Source organism: Pelmatolapia mariae, linkage group LG17, assembly GCF_036321145.2.
Source record: "Pelmatolapia mariae isolate MD_Pm_ZW linkage group LG17, Pm_UMD_F_2, whole genome shotgun sequence".
In the NCBI taxonomy this organism is placed as follows: Eukaryota; Metazoa; Chordata; class Actinopteri; order Cichliformes; family Cichlidae; genus Pelmatolapia; species Pelmatolapia mariae.
Window position 1 is genome coordinate 17,073,290 of NC_086242.1, and position 27,131 is coordinate 17,100,420.

Consider the following 27,131-nt stretch of genomic DNA (forward strand, 5'->3'; position numbering starts at 1 on the left):
TGATGAGAACAGGCTGCCACAACTGATGCTTTCTTATAGATTCAGTGAAAGTCAAAGATTATCATTTTTTGAAGTCCCTTGAAAGCCTCTCTGTTCTTTTGCTGTGTTGTAGGATCATCCATGTTGCAGCCCCTTTAGAATCAGAAGAGTGTAAAATCCTGCTGAAGGGTGCTTTCATACAGCCACAAGGGTGGATCACCCGAGCTTTCTGTTTGGGGAATGAGCTGGGTTAGCCAGAGGCCGGTCTGACTGATTCTGCTGCCTGACAGCGCCTGTTGCTGCTCTCAGTGGAGTGGCATTTTAGAAGAATTATGCGATCAATAATGCTGCGATTTGAGTTTTGTTTGGATTACACTGACTGATGCAGTGTCAGAACATCCAGCTGAATACAGAGAACAGATCAGGTGTCGTACGGTTGCAGCATCCTAATGCGTAGTCGTTACCCTTCCCACAGGGCACAGGATCCAAATGTCAACATCGCCCTTGCCAAATTAGAGGCGCGTTCTATTTAGATACACATGTCGGCGTGGGAGGGGCAGAGAGGATGGATGTAGCAGCTTTTACACCTGGTACTGTGAAATATCCAAGCTAGCGGTGATTCCCTGCAGAAAATACCCAGAGGAAAGAATATTCTCCACACTATTAAAAAGGTGTCACTTGCTGCTGTGAAGCTGACCATTAAATCAGTTTATGTGTTATGCTACACACCGTCTAGCTGTAACGTGTCTCTTTTGGGACCGGCAGCAGGTAAAATACAGAACACGTAACTTCATTAAATCAACAGTGAAACAGTGTCTTATAATCTAGCAAATAAAACCCTCTGAAAACAACTAGAAAACTTTTCTGAAAACGCTGCTTGGACATAGCAATGCAACAAAATGGGTTTTTTTTTTGTTTGTTTGTTTGTTTGTTTTTGTTTACTCTATGGTATTATCTAACAGGAGCATTTAAATCAGAAATGCAGCTGTTGTGTCTTTACATAGATTTGAATTCAAATTCTTGTCTCTGATCGAAGAGAAACACAGAAGGTTTCAGGGTCACACACTGTGTTAAAATATCCTGTCAGTCAAACAGTGGGTAGCTGCTGATATATTCACTGAGGTGTGATGTTATTTGTCCATATCTGGATGTATGTGTAGCATAAAAGATGGATGTAGCCACTGTGATGTCATCTATTGGTTTTTGTTGCTGCCATGCTAGTTTTATGAAAACTCCAATATTAAGGTGGATGAATTTAAAAAAAAAACTGACCCTACTCAGAGTTGATATGAGAGGAGAAACGCACCACTGACTGTACAATAATATGAAAATAGTAAATAATCCTGCTTTACCTCAGACACAGCTGCATGCTGCTCCAGGTCAATCGCCTCTCTGAAGTTATTTCTCTGTCTCCTCAGATGTGGTCACAACTAACAAGAGCTCAAACTGCCACTCAGACAGCTCTTGTATTAAACCATGAAATTCTTCCTGATGCTTTTGTCTTTTGAGAAGGAGATGAACCCAGAATCTTAGTTTCTTCCTTTTCTGGTTTAGAAACTTCAGGACCAGCTCATCATCGTTTGATTTTCACTTCGCTTCTTTTGCATTGTGTTTTGATGACAAATTATTCGGCAAAACACAACATGTTGAGTGTGCACATATGTTACATGGCAACTTTTAACATGGAAAATTCAGAATCTTGTTTCACTTTTTATCTTTTTGCACTTTATCTTAAGGCTGTTAAACACCCTTAAGGTAAACTGAAGTTTCTGCCACTTTAGCTGTGGCTTCATTTTCCAGCTCCTGAACTTCTCCTTTAATACAAAGCCCTTTTTTTGGTATTTAACACTGTGAGGAAGGTAATGGAGGTGATTCTTGGAACGAAGAAAACAGAGACACTACTTTTTCATTATTTTTTGTTATTAATTGACAAAAATGGCAAGCCAAATAACCTAAATGAAGACGGAGGATTGTGTCCTCTGTCTGCATGATCGTGCTGAACCCAGTCATGGTGAGCCAGTGTTCTCCTACTGTCAGTCCCGAGCCTGGATAAATGGGTAGAGCTGCATGAGGAAGGATATCCTGCATAAAATGTTCAATTATCATGCTGCACAGCCTGTAACAAAACAACCTGAACCTGAGGAAACTGGCAACATGCAGCAAGAAGGAAGACACCACATTGGTTTGACCACCAAATTACCAAAATGAAACCACAAAAATCAGAAACTCATAACTGCTTCATATAATTGCTAAGATAACTACCTCAACAAGCCATTATTGCTTCAACTAACCCAATCACCATGCTGATTGCAATTGAGTGATTTTCACAGTGATTTAGATACATTTAAAACACTTTCTATCCAATATGTGCTCGGGATATCTGCTCTTTCTTTGTTTGTCTGACTAATATCTGAAAGTACAGACACATTTGGGTCTAATCAGAACTATTTTCGCCACATAACAGCTCAGTGTTGCTGGACCACAAGTGATGAGCGGAGCTTGTCGTGTTGTGTGGATCAGATGTGGCTCAAATGTCACAACACACCTGACATCCGGCACATACTGTATGAGATAGACCTGAGGCTGACCTCAGGAGCACATAACCTCAGACGTCACAGAGGAATAACCTTAGGGCAGAGACAATAAATACACAGCTGGTGAAGAGGCTAAGGGAGAACAGGTAGAATCACAGCAGGAACAAATCAGGGATAACAAGACACAGAAAGTTAAACTAAACATGACGAACACAAGGCAAGAGACCAGACACATCAGACAGAAACAACTGAGCAGGGAACAAGGGTAACTTAACATAGAGGAGAACTGGATGACCAGATTGGGGTACCTGGGAAGACAAAAAACAAATGCAGACCCAAAGGGGGAAACAAAGGAACACAGGTAGGAACAAATCAGGAATGGTGAGACAGAAGGATTTAAACTAGATATAAAAGCAAAGGAGAGAAAACTACTAAAGTACAACAGGAAGTAATAAAATGTGGAACCACAAACAGATTAAAACTAGACAAAGCACGGGGAACACACGGGAAACATGATAACCAAAACGGGGAATAGAACAAGGCCCAAAAACTAGAACAGAACCCAGAAAAGTAAAACTAAGGCATAAAACTAGAAAACTGAACACAGAGAGAAAACTAAAGGGATCCAGAACGAGGGGACTGAACACTGAGGAATATGGGACAAAACACGGAGATGGGATTGACCCAACACGGAAACATAAGGAAGACATAAAAATACAAAATAAAGTAAAACCCAAAACAGAACTAGATTTAAAACAAAACCTTAGAATATCAAAAAATCCTGAACAAAATTTAAAACCTTCTCTTCGTCACATATTGGAAATGTTACTTCACAACTATACCTGCCACATGCTTTATTACCACAAAGTCAGCTTTACAGAGCAGTACTGTTGGATAAATCTGCCCGTTGATCATCCCTTTTCTCGCTGACTTTGAACTTTTGTTTGTGAGTGAAACAACTACAGAAGCGAGTAAATATTTGCGGGTTTGCTCGATCCTTTTAATGCCGACCCTCACTGACATCACCGTGCTTCTCCTCGTCCTCCCCGCTCTTCGCACTCAGGCTGATATTTGTATTGCATCTAATTGCATTAGGTTGCCTCCTCGTCTCTTCGCCATCAGTGATTGGGATGAGTCAGGCAGCTCCACTGAGAACACTGACTGAACCTTGCTCTGCATCTCTACCGGGGAATACAGAGCGCTCATTCTGAATATGTAATATCTGCACAATGCAAACAACATACTGAGCGACAGACCCCGATGTCATTCGAGCCTGTTGGCTGATCTAAATCATGCCCATATATGGCCTGGTGTTCTAGATGATGCTTGTAAATATAGTAAGGCATCTGGCACGGCACCTGCAATCCATCTGGCTTAGCATGATAAAGGTGCCGCAAGCGATGAAGGATTAGAGTCCTCATGATGTCGATGACTCGGGAGCAACAACGCAAAACAACCCAACACGCCACATTCATGATGTTTGGTGTTTTTTTGCAGAGGTGTAAATTATGATAAGGAACATATGGATACATCACATGGCATACTACAGCTTACGCTTGCTCCAGTTCACTCCAATTAAATCTGCCTCTCATGCTCTCGTTCCTTATTTGCTGTTGATTTCGGCACGACACGAGAAAGTCGTTTGGAAGGCCATCTGGTGCAGCACCTTTCGCCCTGCAAAAATATGTCTCCTGTTATTGGTAATTGCTGCCCTCATTTACAGTACGCAGCAGTACTGTAGAAGCAAATGAGTGAAAGTTCAGACATTATCGACACTTGATGCCATATGTTTGTCGCTTTTAGGAAGTTAATCGTATCTACAGCAGGTTTCAGCAGCAGAAAGTGGAAATATGTACAGCATTTTTTTGACAGACACAGCATCCCCTGTTGGTTTGTGGAGCATTCACGCTATGGTCATCTTGGTTTTTCAGCCCTAAAGTGAGATTATTTGGACAAGAGGGCAGTATGCTTGATCAGCAAGGTGCATCCACTGCACAGCTATAGATACAGGCTAATTAGTGCTAGGATAAATATAAAAAATGAATCTATGTATGCTCTTCTCCAAAATATAGGGGTTTGAACTAGTGTTGGAGTGTCACAGGTGATCATTTAAATCTAAGAGGATTAATTATGCATAACTTTAAGCCTAATGCAATTTAAACGGGTGAGATATATAAGATTCAGACTGTTATTCAGACTGTTATGAAGTGCAAAATGAGCTAACAGACCAAAACATGTCATGTAACAGGCTGTAAACACATTTAACACTGCTACAAAGTTAGGTGTTTTAAAATAGGAGTATATGGGGATTGACTCGCTTTTGGAGCCAGCCCCTATTGGCCTTTAGAGGAACTGCACCTCAACTTTCAGCAGCACTTTAGCGTTGTGTATTTCACACATAATGATGGTTATTTTCACTGAACCGCTCCCATTAAATGAGCATCTGTGCTTATAATAGGGCATTCTTACATTTTTGTGGCTTTTCCTGAGCAATAGATCTGACTACTTCATCCACCGCTGGTCACAGCTCAGCTTTTCTACCTGCTCACAATTTATACAGAATAAAGTCAGTGCTCAGTTCTTCCTATCAAAGCTATTCTCAGTGATTGCCGCTGAAATGCAGGCGAGGCCACAAAAGGTGAAACGAGGCAGAGAGCCATTTGGTTTCACATATGAAAGGTGACTTTCTAGACGCTCTCTGGCATTTACATTTTATTATACTTCTTCTCCACCACATTTCAGAGGGAAATAAAACGTTTTCCTCTACATTTATATGACAGCCTTCATTATGAGTCCTTTTTTTGTACGCAGTATATAAAGTAGTTAAAATTAGTGCCACCTTGACAAGTCTGTTAGCCAGCTCCTTATGTAGAATAAGACTTTTTACTTCTGTAATTTCAACTATTCTCAGCCATTTTTCAAGGTGTTGACTTTCTGCTTGTATTATTTTCTCATTTTGTTTGATTACCAGACCAGCGATGGATGGGTTGGTGACACCTGAGTGCGAAATCAGCTCTCACGCTGCAGCCAATATCTCATGATTTTGCTTTTTTTGTCTAAACTTTGATTTTGTTGTTGTTGTTTGTGGGTCCTCTCTTCTATCTTTAGACAAACTCCCATTGCCATTTCTCATATTGTGCATCCTCGATTTCTTTCTGCACCTTCTTTTGTCCACAGGTCTGAACAGAGGAGACAAGAAAGAGACGCAAGGGGAGCAAAATAAGGCACGTTTGTGCCTTATAATCTCTGCAAACTGGTAGCCTCGGTTTCTTGAGAGCTTGTGTGGTCTTCTGCTGCTGTAGCTCATCTGCTTCAAGGTTTTATGTGGCATTCAGACATGGTCTTCTGCATACCTTGATTTTATTTAGTGTTCATTAGTTACTCCTATGAGCTTGAAGCACTTTGGAACTTTTCTCTGTAAATCTGTAATTCTCTGAAAATCCCAGTTGCCCATCTCACTCCAAGAACCATCCCATAAGTTCACCATCACTTAAATCACCTACATTCCCCATCCTGTCTGTTTTGAGCTTCAGCAGGTCATCTTGACCACGTCTACATGTCTAAATGTACTGACCTGCTGCCACATGATTGGCTGATTAGATATTTGCAAAAACACTTCCTCTCTTAGACATCTACCAGGCGAGAACCTTGTTTCTATTTTCTGAACTAAGCGATTTCTCTCATACTTCAGATCTGCTTCCAGAACAAAACGACTGTGTTAGTGAAGGTGAACTCTGCTTATAGAGCTTACTACTCTTGGAAAAGTCTGGAACATATTCTAATGGTCGTCAGATCACATCTTTATGACGATGTATATATGAGGGTACATGGGGAAACAGTTAATGAGCACTTTAGCAGATCTACCTTATGAAGTGACTGTATATAGGACAGTTGAAAATGACAAGGATACTGCTGTGCATCCTCAATCATTGCTCTTCCAGCAAGCTGTCCTTCAGATGCGTTTTAGGAATTCAGATACTTTTTCTTCTCTGTCCTAAGATGTCACAATAAGGTTGACTTCTGGGTCACAAGCAGAAGGATGGGGAAGACGAGGAAACGGACTTTCGTAATATAGCTTTACACTTGACAATCAAAGTTAGCATGTTTGCTTTAAACGTAATTAATAAAAGCCTTTGCTGTGATTTGCAGCTCTGGTTGCGATGCAAACCTGAGCATCAGTTTGAGGCTGATTTTACACGCAGTATCAGAAACTTAAAGAAAGTTTACTAATTGAGAGACACATACATTTATCTGAGGACTGCAGAGGCACATCTCAGAATATGCAAATCTGTCTATAAACATGCAGAAAGGGTCTGTGGAGGTAAAGTTGAATGAAAAGCAGCCAGTTTGAAACAGATGAGCGCACGCTGCAGAGTTCCAAGTCGAGACATCTGTATGTGTTTTCATATCGGATGTGCTTGTTTGCTGTGATGTATTTATGAGGATGTGAGGGCCCATGTTGTTGGCAGACGTTACACGGAGGGGGGAGATTTCACTGGAAACGAGTGTGATGGAAAACAGTGCATCATTTGACCGCTAATGAATAGATAGATGAGACGAGACGCCGATTCAATCACTGATAGGTTGCACTTATAAAGGCACATGGAAATGGTCACTGCAGACTTCCTTTGATTGGTTAAAATCCAGCTTCTAACAACAGTATGGGTTTTGCAATAAAATCTCTGCAAGTGTTCAGATATTGGCCAAGAGTTATACGTGGCATAATTCACTGGAGTCCAGTAACTACCAAGAAACCCGCCGACATTTGGTTACAAGTAAAACGAGAGAATTGCGGTGGAACAGCAGGTTAAACCTTTTTGCTGCTTATATGTTTCCAGTGTATAGGAGAAGATTTATATTCTTCTTTGATCTTCAATGAGCTCTGTTTTATAAGAACTGCAGTGCTTCCATGTCTCCCCTTTAAGGTGCAAGAGTGCAAGGGTTTCCATTAAGAGCTGTGAGGAAGATAATAGTCATACTCTCGTGTAGCCTTTGTGTTTTCTGTCTGCAGAAAGCACAGGCACCCAGCACAGAAGCCAGTGAAATAAACACTTTTGAAAGGGCAATGACAGAATACGGCCTCAGCACCAAACTGAAATAATATCCATGATTTAGTGCAGCCTAATCAGTGAATGGTGAAGATCTGTCAAACTGGATTTCCACATATGCAAAGTTTAAAACGTCAATTAAGGATATGAAAATGTTTCGGTTCAAGCTAATTAAACTTTTTAAATTAAGTTTAAGGATGCTTTATTTAATATTAATTAAAATTAGTACGCTTTCAAGCTTTTTCTTTTTTGTAGTTAAGGATATGAATTGAGAGGATTTCATTTTCAGCTCGGTATTCCCCTTGCACTGTCTGAAAAAAGCAGTTTTAACTGCTCTCCCTTGAAGGTCACCCATCCTTTTAAACTGAGTTTCTGCTGATTGGCTGCCCCTCCTAAACAGCAAGATTGAACAGCAAGTGGGTGGGCCTTATGTGCCAACAGCCAGACCTGTGTGCCTGAGATGACCATCCACTGGCATCATGCAGAGCCAGGAGTAGAAAAAAATGGCTGAGGTTTTGGCTTCTGCTTTTCTGCTAATTTCATAGACTTTAATTACTATTTTTAAGTGATCAACAACATAAACCAACACCTGGCAATAGTGGGAAGGACAATCTTCCTTTTAACAGGAAATAACATTCGGCATAGTCAGGCTAAGGGCGGGGCAACCTACGGTTCTTTGCTGTTGAAAGGGAGTTTTTCTCTTTTCGCTGTTGATTGTTGGGATTTTCTCTGTATTACTGTAGGTTCTTTTACCTTACAATAGAAGTCACCTCTAGGCAACTGTTGTTTTGCCTTATCACTATATAAAAAAAACAGAGTTGAATTAAAAATGAAATTGAATGTGCTGCGACCGGTTGCGAGCGAGGGAAGCGAAACAGGACAAAAGAGACATCGTGGAAGAGAGAGACTGATCAGGCCAGTTAGTGATATCTCCAAATGGCCTGATTGGTCTGCTCCGTCCAGCTGCTGAAGCATAGAAATAGAACAGCTAGATGGGTTTGATAAGTGAGTAGAGCAGCATTTAAAATTAAATTCACGACTCTCTCCCCAACTCATTTAGATAGGCGCTACAAAATAACTTACACAACTAGCTACCCGTGTGACCAAATGGCGAGGCCTGCTTCCAGGAAGACTTTGTATTTAACTCTTCAAACTGCTGAGTTATAAATCTTCACAAGCTGAAACTACATTTGAGATAAGCCATGAAGCCTGTTGCATGAAGGCACAAAAGGACTGCACACAATCTGGTTTTTTGTGCACTTTCCTTCACCGTGTGGGCTGGGTCATGGATCTGTGGGTGACATTTGCAGATAGGCAGTTAGCTCAGCCATTTAATCATTTTGACCATTTTACTGCTAATTTGGTCTGAGTCCCAAGTACATTTATTCATTATTGATTAGAGATTAAATGTCTCTGTTGCGTAGCTGTTGGAGCACTCAGTCATCCCCCCCTCTGATGAAATGCTTGTTACGTCTGTGTATTTGACTCAGGGGCTTCTGAGTTTTCTTGTGTACGTGTGCTCACCTTACAGTAAAGCAAAGTAAGCAGGAGACAAAAAAACACTCAGCCAATCGCTGCAGCGAATGGCAGCAGCCGCCTGTTGCCATGGTAACTACCTGTTAATATTCCAGCAGAGTTTTCTCTCTGACAAGGGGAGAGCGCCACTTTCTCGCTAAGGAAAAATCAATTGGACATTCCTGCAGAAAAAAATAAGCAGGCTGCGTCAGGTGGCCGCCGACGCAATACCTGCACGTCTGGATGTTTCACAGCTTCGACGACCTCACCGACCTTGACTTGCACCTCAGAGCAGCAGAGGCGTCCGGCATGTCACAATTAGTTCTCACAAATGTAGTTTTTCTTTGGCTACAGTTTTCCCGAGGAGGCTCTTGAAAGGTCGGGCATTATGGAACTGAGCAATCTTTGCTCCTGAGTGTTAAAACCGTTCAGGCGGGATTTGCTGTCTGTCATATAAAAGGATGGCATTGATCACGAATCCCATTATGCCCTGGGATTGATCTCAAGCGGCCCAGACTATTGCATTTCTTCACGAAAAAGACCTTTTCTTTAACATGTGTATGTAATTAACGGCTGTATAATGAGCCATTAATTACATACACAGGAAGGCACTGGCTCGTGTTGACTGTTAGTCGATGTTTCTGTTCCTTAATTATGAATATTTTCTGATTTCTGTCTTTTGCGCAGGGTCATTCTTGTTTGGACGGATAATCAGTTCTGAAGATGTCACCCTGATGTTTAGGAAATTTTTATCATGCAGCATTTAGAAGCAGAAACTGGAAAGATTGTTAGCAATCAGCTTTCTCTGCAGCACATGTGCAGTTTTAAATGATTCAAAATAGAAGAAAAGAGGCACACAAGGCTGGCGTAGAGTTTAATGTTATATAATAATGTTTTGTGGGGATTTTTTTTGCCAAAACTGAGTAAAGTCAGCAGCAGAACTGCAGGAAGCCGTGAGGCATTGCCTGTGGCTTGGTGAGAAGACATAACAAGGATAACAAGACTTCTTTTTTTTTTTTGAGTAATGCACAAACATAGAATGTTTTTTTCCCCCTTCATGTTACAGCGAACAAGTGTCTGGTGCAGAAAAATAGATCCAATTCAAAATGTCAAGGTGTGCTATTAAAGCTGCGGTGTTTTTCTCAGAGCTCTGTGCAAAACACTTTGTATTGTCACCTGTGAAAACGCTGTGACACGTTTCTGAAGTTGGAATGAAAGTCTCCGGGGTGCCTTTTGGACTTCAGATTTTCTCCCTCTGTGAATGTAGTGGATCTGGAAGATTCTTCAGATTTCTGTCGGGGTTATTTGGTCCCTGTGAATCAGATTGTTGCATGTCCCTTTCAGCAGAAGGCTCACATGTGTGTCTGTTAGATGAACTAGTTTAAAAACCATGTGACCATTGCTGGAACTTTCCTTTCAGGAAGCCACAAATGAATGATTTTATTCCTTTGTTCCCAGAAGAACAAGTGGAAAAAATGTTAGCTTGCACACTATACTGACGAAAAAAAAAAAAAGAAGAAAGAAAAGACAAACCTGTCAGGTCATGCTTCCATTCACCTCCATCAAGGTTCAGTACACATGATCTAAGGCTTAGGAACCTTCCTAGAGAACAGAGCAAAGAGAATTGAGACTCGGTGTCTCCTGCAATGTGCTGCTTTCACGGTGAGCTCACTGCCGTCTGCAGACTGTAGCTTCATATTTAATCCACAAACATGAGTGATATTGATTCTTTCATCTTGCCTTCTAGCAACATGCTTTGCTAAAAGTCACGCTTTTCCCTTATGGCGCGATATTCAAGCTACCATGCATGCATTATGGAGGGAAAAATCTTTTGTCTTTGCAGCACTTTTTGAGCTCTTGAGGCTTGTTGACATAGTAACCACTCACAGGGCTGCTTTAGTTTTTCTGCTAATTGCTAAAAAACAGCCAGTCTAATCGGTCAGTATCACTCTCAAACTTCCTCTCCTTCTGTAGGGAGTCGTCCACTCTACAGGGCTCACAGAGTGGCCAATCAGGTGGGATGCATACCACGAGAGCTCAAACACAAGGCCAAATTTCTGCTCGCCTCCCCCACATTTCTTGTCTAACTTTTCCATCGAATGTAGTAAAGCTATAAAGGACATGATTATTGGTACAGTAACAGAAGCTCTGTGATCTACATTTATAGTCCTATTGGGTCCATGTTGACACTAAAAGGGGTCTGCATTTGTCGGAATGTAGCCTCAAAACATCAGCTATAATTTTCATTGTTAATTTTTAATTAGCTTTTTTTTCTTAATCTTTCTGCATTCAAATATAATGAAGAGGAAGTCTTGGTCAGGATATTCGTCAGCTACACTAGAAGTCCTAAAATATAGCCCGTTTCCCCATGAGGCAGCATACTATCCGGTGGGTGCCCAGATTTCCTGTCTAATAACTAAACTGCTCTTTCTGAAAGCAGTTAATACTCAGGTCCAACCCAGCACCACGTACAATAACAATACAGCAGCTTTCTGCATTTTGGCTCAGTGTTCCTTCAAGTGTCAACCTTCGAATTTTGTACTGGTCAGCAGCAGGAAGTCAGGTCAACACAATATGAACAAAGAGTTTTCAAAAAGGTTTCATTTGTTAAAGGTAAGTTTCCCTCTCTGTAAAGGAACAAGCAGACACAGGACATACAGTACGGTGTCGTTTTTCAAAAGGTACCCAAAAATAGACAAAAATTATACAAGAATTACACAAAAAAAGTAAAGAACATTAAACAAGTGAGCCTGTAAGAGGTTACCTGAACTGGACACTACTGAAAAATACTGCTAAACAAAACAAACTGACCAGACCAAAAAAGTTAATAATTAATTTTACTAAATAAAAGTTGGTATCATAAATTTAGGGCCAGCATTGTCGAGACCAATACCAATACTGGTACTTTCAACCTATAAAGGGAGCTTATGTAGGGGAGAGCAATGTGTCAGGATTTATGAGATGAATCATCATCAATTTGCAAATTTGAACTCTCATCCAATCCCAGTATCAGCGGTATTGATACCATCGATATCCGGGTCGATCCAACCATCTCTACTCGGCATCCTCTTTTATCAGTTCAGTTAAGGGCTGAAATAACAGACAAGCAACTCAAAAATAATCATTTAGATAATTAGTTACAATAATCATTTACTAACTAATCATTTAGAGTGCTATTTAAGCAAGTTGACTTGAATCTGATAACCATGTGGGAGAATAAGACCTCCATGTCTGACGTTTGTGAGTATAAAAAGTCCATGCATGGTGGTGGTTGTGGAAATGAATATCACATTCCTACTGAGGAAGATGGGTTTAGATACTGTATCCTGCTATGTGAAGTGACTCTGCCATCACACAAAATTTGAACATGATATCTTCACAACTGTGGATGCTAGAATGCTAACAGGCAGACAAATGAACATAACCGATAATGCAAACATTTCAAAATGTATACTCTTGTTCAAGTTCTATAAATTTTTGGTTAAATTCGATCCATATCTGTTGAGGTGGACTTTAGATCCACCGGTGCGGGTCGAGGAAAATTATGATTTTCATGTTATATTGAAGCTGTACGTGCCATGTCTGTGTGTATTTTTCATGAAACACTGGTGATTGAACTCTAAGTTCAAAGTGTCTGAGTCTGTGTTTCCACCACATTTGCCCGGCTTCCCATAGAGACAGGCCACCTGCTGGTCTTTGAAGGATCATGGGTGGAAACAAGAAGGTTCCTGGGGACGTTGCTGTATGGAGCTTGAATGTTTGACTAACTCTTTAGGGTTGGTCACTTCCTCCCACAGTCCGAAGTATACATTCGTTTAATTTTCTTTTTTTTTTTGTTTCTCTTTGTAGTGCTGTGGAAGTCATAAAACTGTAGCTTGACAGATGTTTTGACTTGATTACACACATTTTGTGTGTGTGTGTGTAATAACATAATGTGATACCCCCCATATACCAGTATCATTCACTAAGTGTTGCCAGTAGAAACAAAGGCAGAAGAATTTTAATCATAGTTTTAAGTTTGACCTTATTTGACCTTGAAGAAGAGGTCATAGGTCCAAAGATCCATGATTTTTAGAATCCCCATAGATCATTCTCTATATGTCTATATGATCTCAATAAAAGCATGGTATTAAGAAGCTCAGTCTTAAATAGCTATATATAGTGTTAGTGCTACTTTGACCTTCAGATAAGTCTATTGACCTTTAAGGAGAGGTCAGACGTCACACGTGAGATGATATTTTAAAAAACAACACGCGCCACACAAGAATTATAGTTTCTAAGTAATATGCATCCATGCAAATGCTATAAAAACACTGATAACTATAAATATTAGTTAGTATAGTAGTAAAGTTAATATTAGTTAAAGCAGAATAATAACAATTGTGCAGAATCTTTATTAATTGCTTTGTTCTAGACAATACCTTTATTTTTTTGCTTGTTATTGAAGTCTGTTTCTCAGGTGATTCATTGCCACACTGTCAGCTGTTGTATGTGTTGTAAGCTCAATATTCTCTACATTATTTATGAGAACTTATTTTATTTATGAGGAGCAGTGGTATTTTCACGGGAATGACTGAGGGGATGTCGGTGCACCACATGGAGCTTTAAACTAGTCCCGTTGCCGTGACCCAGCCTCCTTTTCATCTGCTCATCGGGCACGTGAAAAGAGGCAGAGAGTAGGCAATGCAGGTTGTATCTGTTTATGTGGCATTAGACTGTTTCTAAAGTGTATATATATGTATATATATATATATATATATATATATAATTGCCTCAGAGGTCACAGAACGACGTGGTTGATGTGACACGGAAATGTTGCTTGTCATTTTTTAATCACAAGCTTGTGTCAGCGTTCCCTCTTCCCTTCATCCTCTTCCCTTTTCCTCGCCTCCGAGGGGCCAGGCTGCCTTCTTTCTCACCTCTGATGTTTATTACACAAACATCACCCAGGATCAAATATTCCTACTTTTTTTTCCTATCTGGAGAAGCCAAGTGTTAGTGAGAGATAACATGTAGAGTGAGTGGGAGGTGGGGAAAGAGAGAGCTGCAGACTTGTTTATATGTCTTGATCTGACGGGATGAATAATTCAGCAAAGGACTCCCTGGCACCCCGGTAATATTATTAAAAGAATAGTTTGGGCAGTGGTGAGGGTGAAGTGAAAATGAAGATGGGAAGCCTTGATTACAGAGGGCACTGTGAATTATTCAAACCTATACCTCCACCTAAAAACACACACAAGTGCAAAATCTGCAGCACAGGAAGCCATGAATGTCAATATGTTTTTTAGTGATTAGAGGACTTTCAAGAGATTTCCCTGCTTCAGTCTGGGACAGGAGCAGGACAGACAGCTTCTCTTTTCCGAGAAGCCTGAGGAATCCCTGCTTTTCTGTAGTTTTTATTCCACTTTTATTCAACTGATATGTTGTTTACTCTGCAGTTTCACAGACCTTTATAGAAGCCGTCCCTCTTGATCCATGTCTTCTGCTTAGAAAAACATTCGTTAGTTCCAGTCTAGAGATACAAATTCAGTCATGTGTTTATCATCCTCATGGAGCAGACTTTAAGCTGCTTTAGTCAGTGGTATTTCATTCCCAATCGGTGATTTATTGTATGTAAAAGTCCTTTTAGTGGCACGTCCAGCTGTGCAGTTCCTCGAGACTCCATGAAATCTCTTACCCTCTTTTACCTGATCATTTGAGTTTGAAGGCAACGTTATAGTGCAAACCTGTTTTTAACAAAGCTGAAATGCACGGAAAATGTAGATTAAAACAGAATTCAATGATGTGCAAATGGTAAAAGGACAGAATATTACTTGAAATGAAGCACCACGCGGCAGCATCATCCAGAAAGCTGGAACAGGAGCATGTTTACCACTGTGTTGCATCACCTCTCATTTAAAAAAAACCCTTTAAATGTTTAGAAAGTGAGGAGAACAATTGCTGTACTTTTGAAAGTAAAATGTTTTACTTCAAGCTTTTTGTCTCATAATGCACCCATGGGTGACGGGTATGGACTGCAGACTGAGTGCACAGACTGCTTTATTACAGAGCTGTGCTCTTGTTGTAATCGGTGATTAAGGTTTAGAATTGGCTTGCTTAAATCAGCAGGATCTTACCTGAGCAAGATGCCTTCAGGAACGTGAAAGTTAACCATACCATGTGCACTTAAACGCTGTATGCTGTCATAACGTCATGGATGCTGTCTTTTCTGGTGTGCACTTATAATAAGCTAGATGCTAATCTTGTCTTTTCCTTTATATGGTAGAGTTTTAACTGAAGTTCACTGGACACTTTATTAGGGTGAGCTCCAGCCTTAACCAGGCTGGAGCACCTATTGCCATCAGAACGGCCTTGATTCTTTGTGACGTTGGAAACATTCTTCAGAGATTTTGCTCCATATTTATACAGTTATTGCAGATTTTTCAGCTACACATCCATGATGCAACTCTTCCATTCGACCACATCCTAAAGATGCACTGTTGGGTTGAGATCTGGTGACTGTGGAAAGCAGTGAACCAGTAGAAAAACTCAGGTCTGAAATACTCAATTCAAAGTCTTCCCCACTGTGATGTTCGGTTTGAACTTTGAGCAGGTTGCCTTAACTGTGTCTACATGCCTAAATGCACTGAGTTGCTGTCATGTGATTGGCTGTTCAGATGTTTGTGTTAACAAGCAGTTGAAGGGGTGCACACAGAAGGTCCAATTTTCTACTTCTTCAGTAATTTTTCGGTCGTTCCAAAAAAGAAACAGCACCAATCGCACACCTCGCCCCAACTCTCACCAATTATAAATAATTTCCATTAGCTCTGTAATAAACACCCATTAGTTAACAAGTCTACAGCAACTTAAAATATAAACTCTCAGTGTTTAATTTTATGCCAAAGGTAATTTTATGCCAAATGTTGACACTACGTTAGGATTTACTATACAAGAGAGGCTGTGTTATGTACTACCCAACCACATTTGAAGGAAAAAGTGTGTGGCCAAACTAACAGGCAGGGTGAAATCTGCTTTCAGAGCTCCTCTGGTGGCACCCCACTGTCTCAGTAATCTCTTTGCATGAAATTTGTGGCTTTTCCCAAAGTCATGAATTTTACAAATGAGGTCCACCCTATCAGACAGCCGTTCCCCTGAAGGTATTCACAGTGGTATACACAAAAAATAAATGACTGTTAGGGTGACAGTTGTGGCTAAAATACAATTATAAATGCTTCAAAGAGGAGTGAGTTAAATATCTGCACTCATAGAAAATGATCTCAAACACTTAAAACTGTAAACACTATAAGTACTAACAAACCATTTTAAAGAGCATTAAAATGAGCTAAGTGTGAAGCAGCTGCTAACTACACCTCACCATATAGCCAGCTTTCAGCAAATCATTCATTTCTGAGGAATCTTTCATTTCTTTGGAATATAGAAATTCTTTATTGCTGCACATCCGGCCACGCTTTTTTGTTTTAACATTGAGGATTTCCATCCGAGACACACCCTAATACCAGCTGCTCCATCAATACTGCTCAGTGGTTAAAACAGCGATGGAAAAAGCTATTAGGAAAAAAATCATGTAGACCTCCCCGGAAAGGCTGTGGGAAGAAAAAGGAGCAGGACTGGGACTGGGGAATACTGGAATTCTTGGGTTGGACACTGTGGGAAGAGGCGATGGTGGGAGGAATCTGAGTCTAGAGAGGTCTTTTCTGTACAGGGAAAACTCCGACTAAAGAAAGCTCGTGAACCTGGTGCACTGTGTCCACTGTGCGAGGGTTTTTTTTTCTCTTAGCTGCCGGCATCAAACATAGACAAATTGTCCACATTCCTCCATGTTGTAATTACTGTTCGTTGAAAAATGGCATATCCCACTGTGCTGTGTCATTAGGATTAGCACCCGGCGTGGTGTTGCTTTCCATTCTACTGTAGCAGAAAACTCAATATCCAATCTGTCACAAGCCATTCTTTGCAGCTACACAATGCCTGGCTGCAATAACAGCTCCTAAATGGATTAATTCTTGCTAGCGAGCGTAATCTGCTGCCATTTGTTTTCAGCAGAAAAAAAAAAAGAAACACACCTGAGATCATGACAAGGTGATTTAGAAGTGAATACTTGAAGAAACAAATGTGGCTAACAGACGATTCAGTTCAATTAGAGTTTAAAGGTTGAGGTAAAAACCAGAAAGCTTTGTGATCTGTGAGGTTTTCAATGCAAATAAGAAGAATCATCACGTACAGTATGCCATTAACCCATGACTCTGTCCCCATGTTTAATCATTTAGACAAATGTTTGCTCTCTGGCTGCAACATGAAAGTGGTTTTAATCGCACAGCTTCCCAGTTCTGTGCAGAATATTTATCTCAAAGTGCTGATTTGCATTTCTGCTGCTCCTCTTGTCTTTCTGTAGAGTTTGCATTCCCCTGTTACTTCTTGTCTGTGATAAATCTGGCATCAGCAGAAACCTGATGGGAAAATTACCAGAAGAAGAAGATGTATGAGTTGTTGTTTTGCAGTTTTTTTTAAATTTTCCTTTGTTTTCTGTGCCATCTCCAGGTGTGCTGAGCCTCCCGGAGAGTCTGAACCTGCACAGGGACCAGCAACGCTCGGGGAGGGGCAGTGAAGGTCACGGGTACACCCAAGCCGAGCTCCGGACCCTGGAGCAGTCGCTGCTCGCGACCCGAGTGGGCAGCATTGCGGAGCTGAGTGAGTGTGTTTTTTTTATATATACAGAACAAACAGTGAGAGCACACTCAGCAGAGTTCTGACCAGGTGGGAAAGAAGGTTTCACTAGTCTTGCATTATGAAAATCTCAGGATTTTACTTATACCTAAAAGTCTGCTCACAAGACAATTGAAATGCATCTACAGTTCCAGAAGAAATTAGGACTCACGAGGGTCTTTTATATACTGTGCTGTCAGACGAAATAAATATTTTCATTAGAAAAGTTATTTTTTAAATGTTTGACTTTATAATTCTCTCGTGTTATTTTGGAGGAATTTTGGCCCACTATTCTTTACACTGCCTCAGTTCATTGAGGTCTGCAGGCATTCATCGATGTGCAGCTTTCTTAGTGTCTCTCCACAGCATTTCAGTCGGGTTGAGGTCTGGACCCAAAGTGTTGCAGTGGCCCAGTTAGATTCTTTTCTTTTGCAGCCATTCTGTTGTAGACTTGTTTCTTTGTTTGGGATCATTTTCCCGTTGCGTGACCCAATTTCAGCCAAGCTTTAGCTGTCAAACAGATGGCCTCACATTTGACTCTGGAATACTTTGGTATACAGAGGAGTTCATGGATGACTCACTGGCTGCATGATGCCCAGGTCCTGTGGCCAAATTTGGTTCTGTGCATTACAGCCAGACATCTCCAGTTCATCTCGTCTGTCCAAGGACGTTGTTCGAAGAATCTTAAAGTTTATTCAGATGGAAATTTGCAAACCCTAGCTGTGCTGCCATATTCTTTTTAGACAGAAGAGGCTTTCCTTGCAATCCTCCAAAGCAGCTATGCTTGTTCAGTCTTTTTATAACAGCACTGTCAAGAACTTTACATTTTATCATGCAAAATGAGTCTGAGAAGCAGCTCTTGGGTTTTCTGCAGTTTCTCTGAGCAGTGCATGGTCTGACCTTGTGGTGAATTTGCTGGGACAGCCACTCCTGGGAAGATTGTGGCATTGTGTTAACACACAATTGTGTTAAGACACATCCAGACCTGCAAACTGCCAAAAACCTGGGTGCTACTTACCCTCTTATTTTGGGGTAGATGTGGGTCAAGGTGTAGAACAGGGCATCTACTAATCAGAAGGTTGGTGGTTTAATCCCTGGCTGAATGCCAAAGCATCTTCGGGCAAGACACTAAACTGTGTGTGAATGCTAGATAGAAAGCATTTAGAGAGAAAAAAGTGCTTCAGTGGTTGACATATGTTGTATAAAGTGCTTTGAGTGTTCAGGTATAGTAGAAATAGGCAGTAAGGGCGTACTTAGTTTATGACAGGACTTCAGAGATTCCTGTGAAAACTCTTTTTCACATGTCTATAGAGCAACTGCTCCGAAATTCTCAACTTGAGAAGCAAGTCTCACAAGATGTTGGTATTCAGCTATTTTGACCTCTACTAGAGAAACACAAATATGTGCTAGATGCTCTAGAAAGTGTTTGTCCAGAATTTTGCTGGAGAAATGCAGGCGATCTCTCATTTGTCTTTCTGCACTGGACTGCAAAATCACGGAGCTTTAAGCGCTTCACACAAGCTGCATAGCTCGGCCTTAGTAGGTCTCATGCTGTTAGAAGATACAGCCGGCGGCGGGCTGTGTGCAAGATAAGTCAGAATAAACATAAAATATATGCTCATTGAAATTCTATAAATCACACATGCTAGCAGTAGGTTAGAGTTAAATCTTTTGAAGGTTTTCTCTACTTCTGTTTAAATTCTGTAGATTTAATTCTTTTTTTGAATGTAAAATCAGCATTAAATACTCAAATTTAAAGAAATTGAATACTGACTTATAATACTGTTGCACAGACATTAGCTCAGAATTTAATGTTCGACGAGGAGGACTATGTGTAAATCCTCTAAGTCCAGCATGCAGCATATTATAAATGTTGCAGTAATTGTTGAGCACATTAAAACCGATCTCTCAGGGACTTCCATCTGTGTCCATCTGCTAAATAGGCCCATTAGCGTGAAGGAATGCGATCTCGCTGTCCCTGTGGGTTGTCACGGTGGTCTGAGGTCGCCCAGCATTATGCTGCTGTCCCTTCACCGCTCACCTCATCCACCTCTCCACCCTCGCTTCCCCTGTGACACGCTGCAGCCAGGAACTGTTTGATTACAGCTGTTCTAGCACCTGCTTATGAGTTCCCCCCCTCCGGGAACCTTTAAATCCAAGGTCACAGCCTCCGAGGCTTTTAACCTCAACTTGAAAGGAAGAGCTCCACCTTTAACTCCGGCACCTCCCCTACCTCCTCCCCCGTCCTCGTCCATTTCACAGTCTCATATTAGATCATCCTGTCCCCCGCAGACGTCTGCACAATGTGTGGCTGTATGTTTGTGTCCCGGGCGAGCGTTTGCTTCGACCCCCGCAGCACATTAAAAACAGTAAGTCACCGCGCAGCAGCGGTTCACACAGGAATTCAAGGTCTTGTTTTCAGCCTGGAGGCAGTTTGTAAAACATGCCGGCCTTCATCATCACCATCATCATCGTCTATACTGGGATACAATCGACACGAGAAGAAAATGTTCTTCAGCTTGTTATAATAACACAAAAGTAATCCACTCCTCTACCACTGTAAGGGTTGTTTTTCAAACATGCAACCGGCCCTGTTTGACCTTTAATTTACTTTCTCCCAGCACTTGTCTGACCTTTGGCTTTGTCAGGAAACAGCACCATTAATATGTATAACTACTACTGTTCAATAGTCACCGAGTGGTTTGATGGCATACGGGTGGAGAGGACCCATATGAAGTCTGCAGGAAACTAAGAGGAGGACAAAAACAGGCCAAGGTCCAAAAACACTCCAAAAAGCAATAAAGTACTTGCAAAAACATGCTTACTAAAATAAGAAACAGACAAGACTATGAGTATACATAGATAATAAAGTAGGAATCCAGAAGGGAACAAACTAGGAAATGACTTGATAGCTTGACCAAAGAGAGAGAGAGAAGGAAGGGAAGAATAAGCTTATCATCTGATCAGGAACCATCATGATCTGTCATGATCTTTGATCTAAAACTTTACTTTCTCAGCAGTCTTAGGTTGTTTTTGTTTTTTTAAATTATCCCCTTGTTGTCTGTGTCTCCCTCTAGTTATGTGTGTACAATTTTATATGTACTTCCTGCCTTATTCTGAAGAGGTACTTTACTCTCCAAAAATCTTTGGTCCAACTTTGGTCACTTGCAGGTTCCCGCAGTAGTCTGTAGTTTGCATGGAAGACACCAACTTGAAAGAATCACCAACTTCTAGTCGAGCAGTAGCAAAACTTGAAAAAGTGTGATGCAAATTGGAGATGGAGAACATTTCTATTTCAGCCAATTTTAAAACACATAATTTTAAGAAACTAGCACATTCGCAAGGAGGTTTTTGGTGCAGACCGTGTACCTCTTTGTGAACAATTTTACCTTCCAACCTCCAGCAACCACTCACCAGCTTGTCAGGGAGTACACATCTTTCCCTTGTGACTGTCCGACCATTCTTTGCGTCTGTGTGGCTAAAGCCTGCGTTGACACTACGCCTCAGTCATATCCAAATATCCAATATATGCAAACTATTCCTACCATGTCTTCACTACACCGGAACACCTACACCAGTGATCCTGAAAATAGCAACAAATAACAACTAATGGATCAATTTTAGATAGCTAGCTCTCATTGGCTACTTAGTACTCACCATCGCTTTAATGACGTACAATTTCTTGTCCTCCTTCATGTCCATAAAAGCAGAATTATTGCATGCATATGCATAACTGCCCATCCTTTTGTTTAAATAAGACTTTTCTGAAACTATGATCTCATGACTTTGTAAGAAAAGAGAAGCGGGATGGTTTTCCTGGGAAATGACAACATCCACACAGGATCAGTAAGGCAAAACCACAAATTTTGTACATTCGGTTTTTATTTATTATAATTGTTAAGAGACCTGATGCCAAAAGCACAAAAATAAATGCTATATGTATTCTGTACTTTATGGTAAATCAATTATTCCCAGCAGGAAATGCACTGGCAGAATTTACATTTAGGAGAAAAGAAAACACACCTCCTTTAATTGCCAGAAGAAATGGGAATATGCATTACAAAGCAGCTCTCCTGTGTTTATTCTTGCTTATTTAAACATATTTGTAGGGGGAAAAAAGGCAGAAAAAAAGCTTTTTGATTCCTGTTAAATTCACCACGTGTCTGGCTTTCTCTACCACTCCATCTCAGCTGGGCTTCCTCACCTCCAGCGTTGGCCAGTGAGCGCTGCCAGAGGTTGACATGTGGCTCGTAACGTGGTCGATGCCAACTGCTCGAAGTCATTTGGTGGAGTTCAGGGGACTCATTTCCTCCTCCTGCTGTGTTATGTGAACAGATTGATTTACAGTTCATGAATCACTGAGTAGCATAAGTGTTAATCTGCTCGTCAAGTGTATGATGATTGCATTAAGGGTGCGACTTTAAGCATGTTCTACCATCTGTGTCTGCGAGAAACCTAAAGGGGAGGCTTTTGCATCTCATTTCAAAGTTTATTTATCAAAAACAGGTGCAACAACCTGGATGAGCAGTTCTCTCACCATCTAGAGTGTAGCTTGTGTGCAGTCAGCCGGTGTGATTAATACATATATTTAAGAATATGTCTGGTAATAGTCTATATTTCCCTTATTCTTAACAAATCCCATGAAAACTCAAATTGAGCTGACACTATGAGCAAGCAAAGCTGGTGTGTATCCATAGTGCAATATATCTTTTAGGGTTACGTAATCATGATGTTACTGATCAAATGATCTGCCAAGCTGCAAAAGAGTGGTGCAGATCTACAGGCATTTGCATTTCAAGCAAAAATTCTTCTTGATATTGACTTGAAACTATTCCCCCGCTATCAAACGACTCCACACCAGACTTTTTGACATTTTTGGATTTAAATCCAATCTCACCCTGCCACTGGTCCAATGTCTATAAGATATTATCCTGTTATTCTCTCATATTTCTTACTTTATTATATGGCTTCGAGATTCTTTGCCATCATCTTCTGGCACTAGCAGTGTGTCACATCTTACCAGGATCCAGTAAAAACAAGACAAGTATATCAAACTATTAATTTTTACCTCATATGGCCAAAGAACTGATGGTTAATTCACACGTATCATTACTATTGGTCATATTTAATAGAATTTCAATTTTCAGTATCAGTCAGATTTTAGTGAAACTAGATTAATTTTTCCTCGTTTGCACAGTTTTTGTGTTGTTACATTTAAAACCAGTTTACATTTACAGGTGACGACTCAAAAATCTTTATTAGCCTTTAAAGTTGAAGTTGGTGAATTGTTTTTGGTTTCATGGGATAATAACGTTCAACATATCGTAATTCATGGTGTATGAGAGGGAATTACATCTCCTGCATTTCTTCTCAGCTTTAGAAAATCTATCTAGTGATGGGAGACTTTGGCCAATCACAGGTCTTTTAAGATGAGGTCAGGTGTGTGATGTTATAAAGTAGAACAAAGAGCAAAAAACTACTTTGGAAGTAAGGCGGAGTGGCGGACTTTCACCTGGGAAAGTGGTATTCAGTTCCTGTGTGAAACCATTATTCTCATCTGGTAGAAGGGGCTTAGAAGAGAGACTCTCAGCTCTCGCATTTTCTGCCTACTGCAGCTTTAACCTCCCAAGGCTACTTTTAAAATTTCAACCAAAAAAAAAAGAAACCACCCCTAAATTCAGTCTGTAACAGCATCACAGCTATAGAGTCAGAATGGTGTGCCTTGGGCTCCCTGGATGAGGCACTTGGGAGAATTATGAAATACAATAAGTCTCTGTGTCTCCATCACTTGAGAGAGAGTGAGATTTGAAGAACTCAAACTGTAAATTACAGAGTAAATTATGGCCTCAGAGCAACAGCTCACTGGCTCTGATGTCATCAAACTCCCAACTGAAATGCAAGTAAAAGAAGGAAAACTACACACATCAATCGGATCCTCTAGGATGGTAAGGATTAACAGAAATCACGTTTAGCTTACCTTACCCTAAAGTCTCAGGTGGTTGTGGCACAAGAGGCAGAGCAGGACATCTACTAATCAAACGGTTGGTAATTTGCTCCCTGGATCCTGTTCATGGGCACGAAATTGAACCCTAAATTGCCCGATGCATCACCAGAGTGTGACTGTGTGAATGGCAAAAAGATGATGAGATGAGAAATGATCAAATTCAACATCTGTTTTAAAAATCAATATATAGTATATATAAAGCACCAGTCCATCTAAAAGGGTGTTTCTGATGACCGAATCAAACCAGAAACATGGGTTTTGTACCACCATCCACATCGACCACGACCGTTTAAGCAGGTGCAGGTGATAAAGGCAGATCTTCATAACCTACTTGAGAAAACGTTTCAATAGATTTATAAAAGAATATAATGAAGACTTTACATTGGGAAAATTACAGGTTAGTTTGTTAAAACTAAAAAGAAGTTATTAAAAATCAATACTTGTGACCAGTTTTTAATGATGTACTTGAGTCAAACAAGGAGAGAAAAAAAGGAGTGACCGATAGTCTCAGATGTTAATTTTTAATCAGAGGTGTTTTTTTTTAACCATCAGCCTATTAGCAACCGCAGCTGAATAATAGAAGCAAAATTACAAGAAGAGTCAACAGTCAACATACAACTGAAAAAAATATATAGGTTAATTTAAAGCTGACACAGATGATTTTCAGATGATTCTCTTGGACTGCTGCAACAAGCTGGAGCAATTCAAAATTCAGATCTGCTGCTGCGGTTTCTGAAACATCAATCTGCCACTGGAGTGGGTGAAGTAAGGGCCAGAGCAGCAAAGAAGAGATATAGGATGGCAGTTTTCCACCTGGAGCACTAAATAAATAAATACCTGGGGTTATTACATCTCTCAGACAGATGTAGTGAGGTTGTCTGTTTTATGTGGAAATGTGTCCTCTGCTTAGCTCGCACAAAGTACAAAAAGATGGTTTCCAGATAGAAAATATGCTTTCAAAATAAAATTCAATGACAGCCAACAGACTGTGCTGTGAAAATCTTCAGTAGTGAATTATTTAGCAATAACTGAACTCGATATGACCATTTAACAACACCATAGCAGGGCCTGTCATTGATGTGTGAATGCACTGCAGTGATTTCAGTGTTTTGAGAAGACATTTAGAGTGTGCGTTAGGCTGCAATTACCTCTGGAACAGCATGGGGATACCAGACATCATTTACATGCAAAGCACCTCGCCAATACTGTTTTATGTAGTTGTATTTATTAAGTTAAATGAATGTGCAATATACGCTTTAAAAAACACAACAGAGTCAAAAATAATAATATTTTTCATTGCTATCAGTGAAGCCCTTTGCATGATAATGATGCTCTGTTTAGTGTTTGGACCAGACTTAATTATGATAATTGCTGAATGCAATCTTATTAAATCTTTTTCATGGTCTAAAGTAAATGAACCCGGTGGACTTTTGTAGTGCCATTAGATTTTTGCTGGTTTTTAAATTGATGTTAGGCACTTTGAGCCAGGGCATGAAGTCAAGATCAGTCCAGCTTATCTGCTGATAACATTCTGTACATCCAAGTCGTTAATATCTTAAAGCTACATTTGCTGTACATCTGCACGCCGCTTTGCAACCAACCTGGCAAGGGGGCTTGATTACTGTCATACGCCGAAAGGCGGGGTACACCCTGAAAAGGATACTTGTCTATTGCAGGGAACTTCGCACCATGGTAACCAAGAAATCTAACATGCATTTACAATTGTAAAAGGTTTATTCTTACCAAAACCAAGGTCTTTGCCAAATTCCAACTCTTTTTCTGAGACTATCAATGCCAGACAAGCGTGGAACACGACATCTCTACGCCAGTGTTCCCCAGAGAGGATCTAATGGTAGCCCTAAGAACTTAAAACTTAACTCAAACAGCTAGAATTAGTTGCATTAGCAAATATGTGGGGTCCACTACTCTGTGGTGACACAGTGTTCTCACAGTGTTCTAAAATGGTCATGACTTGTGAAACCAGAAACCCACATTAGGAATTTGTGTGGTGACGCAGGAGAGTCTATCATTACTGCCACCACATACTCCAAATCATGACCACAAGGTAATTAACCATAATGCACCACACAAAAGCATGATAACTCAGGTCATCCCAAAGGATATAGAAATGCATATCTTTGCAGCACGTTTCATAAATGTATGTTAAATTTTAATCCATAATGCAGAGTAGATGCTGACAGGTGATGCCTCAGACCGCGTCTTGTTGATTTACTGTAATTCAGCTAATGTTCGTTGTGTGAAATAATTTGGTAATTATGCGAATATTCTACACGTCTAGCAACACAGAAAAGCTCTGGAACAAATCGCTGACAGGAAGCAGGTGTTTTGTGGTCCCTCCATTTCCCCAGAGAAAGCATTTAAAATCTGCTTAGTACCAGCACATCTAAATGGTTTAAATTGAAATCAATTTTAACGTATTAGCACAATTTCTGAACAATAAACAAGATTGCTTAAAAGTAAAGCAACCACACAGAGCTGGCTCTCAGGGCAATTTCACACCCGACTTGTTCGGTAATTAATGGATAATAGAAGAGGCTGTTAAAGAACAACATTCATCACCATACCCATAATACCATTCTCCTGAGGTGAAAAAAAAAATAAGTCTTTTATTTCATAGGTCACCATTATCTCCCAGCTCATCTTATACACTCATATTTCATGTCTTTGTCTGAGCAAGTGGAGGAGATCACCACTGGCAGAAATGTGCCGTGGACGCCTCGGGTGTTTGCACTTTTCCTCATCTCTAATGACACTGAGAAGAATTTTCTTTCATTTTCCCTTCGCGTGAAACGTTGTGTGAGGCATATAGGATCCATAGGTGCTAAACTGACATGTTGTGACCAGGTGTGAAGGCGCAAGGCCGTTCATCTGTCAGCACAGCAGCTGCCCTGTGGGTCAGAGAGCACCCACTAGACAAATAAATGCTGTAATGTAATACAGCGCAGGCCTCTAACAATGGGGCCTCTATTCCTGAAGCTGGGTGTGCCTCCAGTGCAGAGGGTGGCAAAAAGTCAAAGCATGATTGACCTAAAGTTATAATCCTTTCAGGTAACCAAACCTAGTTTCTGATGCTATTCGTGCTTGGCAGGTTTTACACTATGAAGTAGTTTTCAGTTCTTTAGTTCAGTGCTGGATAAAAATTACCTTACATGGAGTGGGGAGTCACAGGAGAGGATGCAGGTTTTTTATCTCATAAATATCATCCTTCCTGCTTTCCCCTGGAGCTCCACTGAATGCAAGCTTAACGTGTGCTACAGTTGGTGCAAAATTATAACCACGAAGCAGTGTAACTTCATTAAAGCTGTAACAATATACATTTTTTATTGC

The 27,131-nt window shown here is 40.5% G+C and overlaps 1 protein-coding gene across 2 annotated transcripts in view; it reads left to right on the plus strand.

Moving 5' to 3' along the window:
• Positions 1-27,131, plus strand: part of LOC134646626 (ankyrin repeat and BTB/POZ domain-containing protein 3-A) — a 240,789-nt gene that overhangs the window by 141,691 nt on the left and 71,967 nt on the right. For both annotated transcript variants that reach the window (XM_063500475.2, XM_063500476.2), the window contains exon 2: positions 17,615-17,764. In XM_063500475.2, coding sequence (XP_063356545.1) covers positions 17,615-17,764 — 150 coding nt within the window. The remainder of the gene's footprint in view (positions 1-17,614; positions 17,765-27,131) is intronic.